At 34.8% G+C, this 12,825-nt stretch overlaps 1 protein-coding gene across 1 annotated transcript in view; it reads right to left on the reverse strand.

Annotated features, from left to right (window-relative positions):
• The window catches only part of Pex1 (peroxin 1), a 288,016-nt gene that overhangs the window by 119,717 nt on the left and 155,474 nt on the right, over nt 1-12,825 (reverse strand). The window contains exons 10-14 of the mRNA XM_067136460.2: nt 10,042-10,204; nt 7,395-7,582; nt 7,170-7,304; nt 7,018-7,082; nt 4,172-4,231 (exon numbers count right to left, since the gene is read on the reverse strand). Coding sequence (XP_066992561.2) covers nt 4,172-4,231; nt 7,018-7,082; nt 7,170-7,304; nt 7,395-7,582; nt 10,042-10,204 — 611 coding nt within the window. The remainder of the gene's footprint in view (nt 1-4,171; nt 4,232-7,017; nt 7,083-7,169; nt 7,305-7,394; nt 7,583-10,041; nt 10,205-12,825) is intronic.

Here is a 12,825-nt window from a genome sequence, read left to right on the forward strand (position 1 = left end):
CTAAATACCAATTTTTACATCTATAAATTTTAAAAGTTTTGAGATATAGATACACTCATTTTAAAAATCCACCCCTTTTTCACCCCCCCCCCCCATTAATTGGATTTTCCAAAAACAAAAAATATGTGTTTCTTTATTTTTAAAGGAGATCCCAAACACCAATTTCCAGGTCTGTAATAGCTTAAGTTTCTGAGATATAAGTATCCTCTTGAAAGGCATTCAACCAGTTTTTTCCCCGTTTTCACCCCTACTAATGGGATTTTCTGAAAACCAAAAAATACGTTGCACCATCCTGCGGGGAATAATTTTCTTGCACCATCATGGGCGACCTATCGAATGCTCCGGCTATTTTCCCCTCCTCCGACTATCATCTCTTCGGATCAGTAGAATGGATCAATGCATTTATGAAAACGATGCTTAGTGTCGGTAGCTATACTTGCTTCTATCAATCAATGAATAAATCAGTGACCGCGCCATTAAAAAAAAAAACATTAAGCAACGCCGCAATCTTCATTTCACATGTCACATTTGTCATCAAAATAGTTCCTAAATTGCCACGCGACACCTCTCAGGGATAATTAAAATGCATCTGTGAATGGTATTTTTTACGTGAGGTCAACTGGGAAACCGCATTTCCTTTTAATAAATTACCAGCGATACCATCCATCCGTCGGAATCGATGTTAAGTTGTCCATGTCCATTCATTCGAGAAAGAAAAAAAAAATTTTTTTTAATTAATTCAAAATCATCTTATCTGCCATAATTATATCAGCCTATTTTCAATTATAACCTCTAAATTGTATAAATCTACAATTTTATTCATGATTCTAGAATCATAAAAGAAAATATGATAACAGTCATTTACATCAATCACCTTTCTCTTTTTTCTGTTGAAAAATATAAACCTAAACTATCTACGATCTGATTCAATTAATCCTCTTGCTAAATACTTGTTATCCGCATCATAAAAACAAAGAAAAATTCTCATAATCACATAAATCGTAGGTATCAGTCATATTTGATGAGGATGTAGTCAAATATTCTTTGAAATTAAGTATCTCATATTAATAACGACAATCAATTGGTAAGCAGATAAATTAATATTGGTTAAAAAAATCCAAGTCCCTAAGCCTTAGGAAATTGCATAATAAATATGTTTAATTAGAGTCCCTCGGCTCTTGTTTTTATTAAAAAATGCTTATTTTCGTTGATATTGAATTCATATTTTGTCACTAAACAAATGCATATCTTCCAAAATCGTAACGCCAGCAGTTGCAAGTAAGTTCCAAGTATATAATAGCTCAAAATGGCTATTTCAAACATATATCGATCATTAAATGAAAAATATTGGTTAGTTTGACCATGTCATTTGGTAAAAATAATCATATTACATCCTAAAATTAAATGTAGGTATCGTATAATGTTCAGTTATTATCGTAGTTCTATCAGAAATTATACCTATCATGATTTATGGTTGCACCTATGTCCACTCAAGTACCATAAAATTCGTAGGAATGTATTTAGTAACATTATTTATTTAACTGTGGTAGAGATTCAAATTATGAAGTCGCTTTATCCATTAAAATATATCCTTGAGACCAAATATCAGATAACATTCATTACAACGCTGACATATTCTCCATGAAGGCAACAAGTTTACCCTTATTTATTCCTTATTAGGAGATTTAATCAGAAGACAGTTTACAGTAACCAACATACGAATTCTGCGACGTATTTCATTGTATACATGTATCATTAACCCAACATATCTTGCATTACTATTTTTAAGCCATGCCGCATACGTTAAATAACATTATTGGTTAGTATCACATCGTATTTACTACCAAAAATTCATAAGTATATTTATCTCTCCATATACCAATATTAAATATTATAATACCGCGTCATTCATTACCATAAATATATCTCAACGAATAATTATACGTAAAACCACATCAGCAAGTCGCTCAAATCCTTACTTTCCTACATAAACATTAATCATTTCCATCTAGGCGGCAAATCATCTTAACATATCGTTAATATACTACAGCGGTGCATTTCTGGGTTAAGTTTGACTTGTAATACACATGATCACGTTATTCTGTAAAGGAAACACATCTATAAACAAAATAAGTTAATATTTACTCACATGTAGTCGCGTCGTAATAGTAACCAAGTCTAAGCAATTCAAAAGTTAATTATCTTCTTTAAAACGTTACGTCTGGAATATATCACATTGTGTACGTCGTTTCATTTCCATAATGGTTGAAAACATCATTTGAAATCTCTCCTTGTTTAACTTTAAGCATTCCTATATCATGACATTGATTATATACACTCGAAGAATACCTACTCCCATAATGATAAATCAACTAGGATAACCTCATTGCAAAGATAGTATCGATTGAGATTTCATCACGAAGAACTTCATAACAAGCTACATACCAATGTTTACTGCAAGTATTTATATACTACGTCTACGACACATAAATTTCAAGATTATAAAATAATTCTTTGGAACTTAACTCGCGACTGCCGATGTTAGATGACTGGGTTAGGCTCCGATGTTGTCATCTTAGGGCTGCGTAGATAGTCTCCAACATCCGTTACGTCATCATCAGGCGGTAGTCTCAAGACTCGGGCTAGCAGGAACAGCTGGGCGGTCTACGTCAGAAAGTCGGCCCCATCTCCGATTTAGCCTCTCATGTTGTAGCTGTTAGTCAGATGTGAAAGAAACATTTCCAGCATCGTAATTAATGTCACGACCATAGCCTTCAAAATGTACTACAAAGAAGCTAGATTATAGTTTTGTATCAGGTTATTATAGCAGAAATTCAATGTCAATTTCTCGTAACAGACTTTAACAAGTAAATTATCAAATTAGCTCTTAATTTTTCATTCAATCAGCATATGAGAAGACTAATTTGTTTTGGTATTTCGCGATGACCTTCAGTTTGTATTCCGACTCCTGTCCAAATATTATTCAATTTCTTCTGCTTTTCCGCCTCGATATTAGGTTGGATATGAGCGTAACTTTAAAAATTCTTCAATGTGCTGGATCTTTAGCTCTTGCTCTGTATATATATCTCCCTTCTTCTTTACGCGATGACTATTTTCTTCGTGGATGAACTTGCTTCGAAGTTTTGCGTAAATTTTTTTTTATTGTTCACTCACTTCTTTTTTTAACAATTTTAAAAACTTTCTATTATTTTTTATCACGGCCGCATGGATCCTTTATATCTTTATGTCTAATTTCGTGACCTAGGCAAACTTGATTCGCCAAATGAACATCTTTGCCGTCACATTCATGGCCTCCTTGATTTTATGCGTCCGTATTATATATTCTGAAATCACGGCCTATTTAACTTAATACTTTTAGATGTATGGCTCAATTACATAATCTCTGTGATCTCATTACCGTGCATGGCAAATTTTAACGCCGTATGACATCATTTATTCTGTTATCAGGACGATGAAAACGGTACAACATGTTTCTTTATTTTTAATGAAGATTCTAAATACCAATTTTTACATGTGTAAACTTTCAACGTTTTGAGATATAGATACACTCATTGTAAAAATTCACCCCCGTTTTCACCCTCCCATTAATTGGATTTTCCAAAAATTAAAAAAATACGTGTCTCTTTATTTATAAAAGAAATCAAAAGTACAAATTTTCAGGTCTGTAATATGATCATTTTCTGAGATATAAGTACCAGTATCCTGATTAAAGGCATTCAAACCCCTTTATCACCCTTTTTCACCCCTCCTATTGGGATTTTCTGAAAACAAAAAAATATGCGTTTCCTTATTTTCAAAGACGATTCTAAATACTAATTTTTACATCTGTAAACTATTAAAGTTTTGAGATACAGATACAATCATTTTAAAATTTCACCCCCCTTTACACCCCCTTAGCGATGGAATATCCAAAAATCCTCTCTTAGCGAGCACCTATATCTTAATATGAATGTATCCCCAAAATTTCGTTTCATTATGCCCAGTAGTTTTGGCTCGGCAATGATGAATCAGTCAGTCAGTCAGGACAAGTTACTTTATATATATAGATTAACGACACCTTATGTCCTGCATTTTATTAAATATCACGAAAACTTGGTTAATGCTACAGCTATAGGTTTGTCTTAAAAAAAATAAAAATAAAAAAACTCACCTTGGAGCAAGACTTTCAAATTCATCAAAGAACAGTATGGAAGGTTTTGCACTCTGGGCCCTGAAAAAGATTCCGACAAATATATAAGAACACATCAAATATTAGTATATTAAACTGAATATACCACAAATTAGCATGATAATTTTAAGAGACTTTTAATATTCAAACAGAATAAGACACTTCATCTAATTGATAACTACATAGGCAACACTGTCCTCATTTTACCCAACTATAATGAAGCGAAGTTTGTTATACTAGTCAAAAATTCAACCCTGGTTTCAGCTGTTACCTTTAGAGACCATATATTTATCCATGCAGTAAGTAATAATGAAAATGAAAATCCACAGCCTGTTTCCAGTCATTCAACCAGGTCAGGAATGGAATGAAGCCCCCATCTAGCGACAAGGGTAGGAATTGTGCCGGCAGCCGAAGCCTGTCACACTCCTCTGAGGCAGTGATTAATGAATGACAGATGAAATGAAATGATAGTGGAGAGTGTTGCTGGAATGAAATATGACAGGGAAAACCAGAGTACCCGAAGAAAAACCTGTCCCACCTCTGCTTTGTCCAGCACAAATCTCACATGGACTGACCGGGATTTGAACCATGGAACCTAGCGGTGAGAGACCGGCGCGCTGCCGCCTGCGCCACGGAGGCTTAATATAATAGTAAAAATAATATTAATAATAATAATAATAATAATAATAATAATAATAATAATAATAATAATAATAATTGTACGGTTTCAGCTACTATGTACAGGCATTTTGATACAACCATTTAGGTCCATGGGTGTCAATTTTGATTATCCTTTTTCTACCACCAGATGACAAACCAGAACTCTTTTTTGGATGACCTTTTGCTGAGTTTTAATTAATTTTGTCAGGTAAATACTAAATGTCACCAGAGGCCTTTTATATTTTGACATCATATGACATGGAGTGTCAAAAGAACTCCCCCCCCAGATTTCAGGTCTAGATTTCAGAATCAAGACCCAGCTGGGCCTAAATCAGCAAAGGTAGCTGTGTTTGGTGATAGCCAAGGAAGGGGAATTGCGGGAGTGATAAACGACAAGAATATAGCACCAACCAGAGAAGTATATCCAGGAGCTTCTATCAGCAATGTCCTGGAAAACGTAGAAGAAGCAACTAGGACCTTCAGGAGCGGCGATGCAGTGCTTATCATCAGCAGTACGAACGACGTAGCTCACGACGACGCCAAGAATGTAAGGTCACAACTTAAATATACACTAGGGAAGCTGACTCACACTAACATCTTTGTAGTGAACATGCCCCAAAGGCATGATTTGAGTAGAGACTCGTGTGTGAATATTGAAGTGGATAAAGTTAATACAGATATTTTTAAAATTTGTAAACATTTTCGTAATACTCAGCTTATTGAATGCAGCAGTTTCGAGAGACACTGTTACACAAAACATGGCCTCCATCTAAACAATTCAGGTAAACAAAAGATTGCTAATATTGTTCTCAATTTTATCATTCATAAGATATGTAGTTCAAAAAATGCAACTTCCTTAGGTTATAATACCCACCAGGAAAACTAGTAGAAAGAGCCAGCTGTTCTTAAAGCTGGTTCAGTCAACTAGAAAATGTTATAAATTTTAATAGAAAGTACTAAAACAAGAAATGAAAAATATTTTCCAGTAATGGTTCCCTACACACTGCTCATACTACACTGCCTGACAAAAAACTAACTCATTGGGCCCGAGCCACGGAACCGTTCCGTGCTTCATCTTGGTGGACCAAATGCCGGACCACGGAACTGTTCCGTTGTCTCACTTTACTACGTAATTCAACTTCTCCTCAAGAGATGGCAGAGTGAGTTGCATTTGTGATTTGTGTAGTGACTTTCTTTGCAATGTTATATGCTCTTTGCTAATATATATTGATAGTGTGCTTGGTAATATTACTTTGAAGTGGGCTATCTCTAGACTTTGATATCCGCTTGTAAACAAGATGGCTGCCAGTGAAGAATTGAAATTTACCGATATATAACCCCTTTTAGAAAGTAATGATGATTAAGAATGTCATTTTTTTTTTCAGTGAAATTAGTAGTAATATTATTAATAGTGCAAGCAATGCTTCTGAAGAACAAACAGATGTGGAAATCGAAGAGAAAGTGAAAGGAGAAGACTGTGTTACAGCTCAGCAGGCGGACTGAGTACAGACCCATGATGCCGATAAAAAAAAAATGTTTTTAATCTATCCCTTGTTCCGCAGTTTGTGGTATGAAATCCATTTATTTTCATGTATATTTAAATATTTAATAGTCTTGTAGGTTAGAAATTTCTCATGATATGAAGTAACACTGTATTTCCTCCAAAATAATCCCAGCCCCAACGCAGTTTCAAGCCAACAAATATGCAGGGCTCAATGGGTTAAGCACCCAGAAGGAGTGGTTGAAAGTGAATGAAACTACATATGCTGAAAGAATTGTGCCTTTATTGAACTGATTACAATATCGGATGAAAGAGACAAGGCTGTTGGCAGTTCCACGTATGTATACCAAAATGGGATAATATTGGACCAATCCTTCTGGGTGCTCAACTTTTCTTGTCAGGCAGTGTATATAATGTGCATATTCATATTATACCTCATTTGTAAGATGCTACTTTAAAGGAAATATGGTGTAAATGAATATAAAATATCTATTCCAGTATAACCATTACTATGGAAATTCTGAAACTAATTAAATTACACTTATGAGGTACTCAATATATGCTCACTCTGTTCCATATGTCACATTGGAAGGAATTGCTGTTAGTGTAAGTGAAGTTATTAAGAAAACTAATAAAGCTCCAGTACCAAACAAAGTGGATAACTTACTTTTGAAATATATTTCTCACAGATTCCTCACTCGCACCAATATATTTCGACAGAAGTTCAGGACCCTAAAATTAGCATAAAATAATTTTTTAAAAGTTCAACGAAAACTAGACACCAAAGAAAAAGATAAAAATAAATCTAGTCAATCTCACCTTGACACTAATAAAATTGAGTTTACATTCATGAGCCACCGCACCTGCTAACAAGGTCTTTCCAGTACCTGGAGCTCCATATAGCAGGATTCCGCTTTGTTGACGTAGAGGTGACTGAGCATACAGTTCTGGGTACTGTGGAAGTTAATATAAGCGTAAGAATTAAACATAGAGAGAGATGATCTTTCTTCTATCAGTAGTTCAGCATGCTCATAACGTTCTTACCTGCGATGGCCACATCAAAAGTTCTATTAATGTTTCCTTCACCTTCTCCAGCCCTCCTACATCTTGCCATGAGCGAGTTGAGTCATGAAATAATTCTACACCTTGAAGAGACAATGGAGTCATGCATTCAAGAGCATGCTCAAAATCTTTGTTTTCCAGGACAGTTAGGGAAGTCTTCTCCTCTGAAACTGAATAACACCATAAAAATGAGAATGAAAAACATTCAGATTCAAACATGTACTCAATCAAACTTTCCCAGCATGGCATGAGATAATTATTACTTTCAAACCAGTTAAAGAGTTCTTGAGATAAACTCTGTTCTGATATGGGTTATTAGATTCACTAACTATCTCATTACTGCAAAAAAAAAAAAAAAATGGGACATGTATGGGTATGTACTCAAAATTAATTGTAACGCTGCCAAGATTAATCAACTTCATAAAGTTGTTATCTACCAGCGAGAGGATAACCAGACCAGTAACTGGACGATCTCGAAAAGGAATATTTAACTGGAATTCAAAACAGATGGAAAATAAATATAGCTACAAGGCGAGTACCAATCTCCCTGACAGATTTGTGTAACTGTAGCTCAAAACTGGGAAAATTGCACTGATATTCCATGTAAGGACAGTATCTACTAAAACTTCAAGAAGGTGAAGGTATCTTTTTATTTTGTCTCAGTTTTTGTTGTTTGGAGGATTGTACATTTAAAAAAAAAAGTATTGCCTTCTTATTATTAATAATCCAGATGTTCTGTTCAATGATTTTGAATGTATGGGTTAATTTCATTCATTATTCTATCATTCATTATTCTAAGTTCTGACATGATACCATTCGTCATAGCTACAAATATCCCTTCCAATTCATTTTGATTTAACGAAAGAAAAGATGGCATGCCCTTGAATGTTAAAGTATGATTTATATCCTTTTATATCCTTATCCATCATATTTTATTTACTTTCAATACCATTTTTGAAGAAAAATTCCATTGCAGAATTTCCATTTTTTCTGGAAATCTTCCATAATTAGTCACGAGGCAGACAGCTATCACGGGTAAAAATGGGTCCTAGAATGGGAGGGCTAGTAGGTACTGTATTCAGAGCTCATAAGAATGCTTAGGCTAAGAGAATAAGAGGTTTATACCATTTGTATAATGACTTTGATGCAACAGGGATTGTGTTAGGTTGATGTTACTGGAGTGTTTTCTGTCACAGAGCATGGAATCTACTTTAGAATGAAGATAAAACAATTAAAACTAGATTTACAAGGCTTAATACATACCAGCACATATGACACATGTAGCTGAAACTTGGTCGCAGTGAAAGGAGGAAAGTTGAATACAAGCAGCAGAAATTAAATTTCTGAGAAGTATATTACAGATGATGAAGAGAAAGAGGGAGAAGAAATTAAATTTCTGAAAAGTATGTTACAGAAGATGACGATAGAGAGGGAGTGAAAAATAGAAGGAAGATGTATGGACTGAATGAAAAACATTGCAGATGAATCAGTTTAAATTAGTGGGTTAATGTGATGTGGAAAAATGAGCCAAGATAGCTAAGGAGAATAACAGACTATGACTATAGAGCGTAGTGTGCTCTTTTCCAGGCTTAATAAAAAAATATTTCCATAGTACATTAATATACATCAAAGACAGAAAAGGGGGCTAGGAACATACACAATGGATAATTATAGGTTAGTGTGGGTAGAGACAAGGACACTTGCGAAATCAGGAAAGGATAAGGACAAACTCAACATCTCCGAACACAAGTATCTTCATAAATGGGCTCGCTCCTTATAAATTCCAGTTCCTCTGGTTCTATTATTTTTACTAAATTCTTTACATCGCACCAACACAAACAGGTCTTATGGCGACGATGGGATAGGAAAGGGCTAGGACAGGGAAGGAAGTGGCCAGGGCCTTAATTAAGGTAATTGTCTGGTGTGAAAATGGGAAACCACGGAAAACCATCTTCAGGGCTGCCGACAGTGGGGTTCGAACCCACTATCTCCCGGATGCAAACTCACGGATGCACAACCCTAACTGCACGGCCAATTCGCCCAGAGGTTCTATTTTTTCCACAGCTTCTGATGTGCTTCTACTTCTGAGTTTCATCAAGGGATAAGTGTCTATGGCTTAAAACAGAGTGAAACAACATAAGCCCACAACGCTAATTACAAAATAGGGACCAGGGAGGTACCTTGGTTAGGGTTGCCACTTTCTGATATAAGATATAAGGGATGTTTACCTAAAAAATAAGGGATTTTTCACAAAAATAAGGGGCAGCTCAAAAATACTTGAAAATCAAACATTAGGTAACAATTTATTAGATTATAAATAATTTCATTAACAATGTGAACTGAATGCTGAAAAGTACAATCTATCATAAAAACAGACACATATGTGAATGGATGGACTTTCAGGAAAACAACTAAAATAAATAAAAAATCCAGTATGGACAAGCAGAACCTCTGTAGCAAATGGAAGTCCTTTCTGCCAAAGGTTCACTTATATAACAAAGTAACTTTGTTCCACTTCTGCAACTCCTGTAATCTGTTTTCATGATAATATTGCATTATTCAGTAACATTCAGTAGGTATCACAAACCCTGACATCAATTTGCAATTCTAAACCTACTCTTTAATTTACCTGCTCTTTTCCAGGCTTCAAACATAGCCTTGTCATAAAGATCCACCAAATCCTGCACCATGTAGCCTTCACATTTATGGGCAATACTTTCTAAGTCAGCAGATTTATCCATCAAAACATCTCGCTCAGTGACCAAGTTTTTCAGGATATTCAGCCTGTCCATCTGAAATTTGTCATCAAAGTATGATTTGTCTCAAACAGAATATCTGTTGATGATTAATGAAATTTACATGGAGGATCTAATGTTTGTTCATTCAACTTCATGAGCTTTTAGTATTATTTCAATAATGTGTTAAATCATTTCAATGAGAAATAAAACATTTATTGCAAAATGTTGCTGCTTGTTAAGATGCCAAAGACACAAGTTAACATGTCCATATTACTGTATTATTATTATTATTATTATTATTATTATTATTATTATTATTATTATTATTATTATTATTATTATTATATAATTATTATTATAATTATATGCTGTTGAATAATCACTACAGAGTCAGCAAATATATTTTCTACTAAGGAACAGAGGTTTTTATCTTTATCCCTAAACTAAACAGTATGTTTGCCACCAATTGATAAATCACTCCCCTTGCACCGAAAAGAAGGCCATGAACAAAGATGTATCTATCACCGTAACTTCCACAATAATTCTCCTTCAAAAAAGAAATGCAGTTTTCATAGTCAAATAGGACGCACTATCGTAACACAGTATGATAATTTAGTTAGCTAACAAGAAAACTGGCACAAGTACTAACATCCTCAACTCAAAAGCTAGTGTCAATATGGTAAAAGAAAAAAAATCACAATGACATGTCAAGTTAGAAAATCTTATTGAAACAATTAGAGTGAATTTAGTAACCTAGAATATTTATACTTAGCAAATAGACCTCCACTAATATTAAGAACTAAATGCATTTACACAGTCAGCAATACAAATTCTATAATGTTATACAGTCATTATCAATTTATAATTAGGAAGACACCAACCAACTTCCAGTCATGCTGCTTTCAATCTTCTACGTACCTATAGTCCTACAAGTCCTCCTGCCTTGTATGTAAGAGATGCAAACAATACCCAAAACTAATCATTTAAAAATGTCCTTTTGTCTGCAAATTTGAATTACTTTCTTATACGTATTAACTTGGATTAGGCAAACAAAAATTGAAAACAGGATTAACTATATTTTTGTTTGTTTGTTTGCTTGTTTGTTTGTGAGTTGATATGTCATCACGTTATGTGAAAATGGCTAAAAGTAATTTCACAACAGACGGTGTTTAAATTAACTGAAGAGCAATTGGAATATCACTGTAACTCATCTGATCAGTGCACAGTCGAGTGGTAATTTATTTCAGGGGGTAAGATTAGCCCAGTGGCTTGGTTGCTGGCTTTCTGCACGGCTGGTCGAAGTTTTAATCCCAATCGATCCTAGGTTGGAATTTACACTTGAAAAATTACAAGGTATCAAGAAGTGTATAAAACCTTTGATAAATGAGCATGGGTGGCTCCAGCTAGTCTAGAAATATATGGGATAAGCTGACGAGAGTTTGGCCCGGCTTCTTCGGTTAGTGATCAGCATTCGAGATCTTCAGCTAACGAGGGGAACCCGCCAAGTGCACAGTAACAACCCGATTTCCCCAAAACTTTGATCAGTGAAATAGGGGTTGAAATAAGCGAACACATGTTTTGGCTTATCAGTAGACACATGACTATTTCCAAGAAAATTACAGTTGAAGGGTCAGGGGAAAAAAGCAGGAGAGTCAATATTTATGCAACTTGAGAAAAAGCTAATTTTGTGCTCGACTTCCCTAGTTCTTTCCCCTAACAACGAAACTTTGAGAGCTAATTTCTCCTGACTCGCCTGCTTGTTTTCCATTTCCGACCTCTCAATAGATGTGCATGATCACTCTGAAGCGGACTGTAACAATATCTCGATTTTGATGACAAAGTGACTTACCTGGTTTTTTCCCCCGACCCTTCAGTTGAAGTTTCCGATGTGTTTTATGTGCCTTTTAGCATGTAATAAATTTAATTGACGCAGTGGTGCAGTGGCTATAACTATGGCTTCACACTTTTACGCCCCGTGTACAAATCCCATTTAATGCTCTTTTTCGCATCATATATCTACTTATGTCCATCGACGATTACTACACAAATGTTTCTTATTTAGTGGATACAAGGGCGTTATGTTGATTGTAAAACTGCAACTGGGTTTCACAAAAAATGTTATGCATTTATTATATGTGTGCTTCTTCCAGGAATTACAATGTTTTGTAAGTTCATTCTTATATTAATGCTTCAGGTAGATACGGCACATTCACTTAAATGATACTGATTGCAGAAACATTCTAAACATACAAATTTCGCACACTACGAGCACTGCATGGAGACAGGTTCGCCACAGTTATATTTCTGGGTGGGAATATCACTCAGCAAAGAAATGTCGTTAATGTAACTGAAGATTTCACATTTTGGCAATAAGTTCGCGACAAACCATGCAAAATGGATCCTATTTCCAAAAACAATTTCAAATAAGTTGTTTCATTCATTTATTGATGTTTTAAAATTCATTCATCAGACAGAACATAGACGCATAAGGATAAGGACATTTGAAAATACATTGAACAAAACCATTAATGTAGTAATCATCAATGGACAAAAGTAAATGAAAATGAAACAAAAAAAATCATCAGGATTTGAATATGGGGTGCAAAATTGTGAAGCTGCAGCAAAAGCCACTGTGTCACCACATTGGTTGAACTTGCTACGCAATAATAGGAACG

Source organism: Anabrus simplex, chromosome 1, assembly GCF_040414725.1.
Source record: "Anabrus simplex isolate iqAnaSimp1 chromosome 1, ASM4041472v1, whole genome shotgun sequence".
Taxonomy (NCBI): domain Eukaryota; kingdom Metazoa; phylum Arthropoda; class Insecta; order Orthoptera; family Tettigoniidae; genus Anabrus; species Anabrus simplex.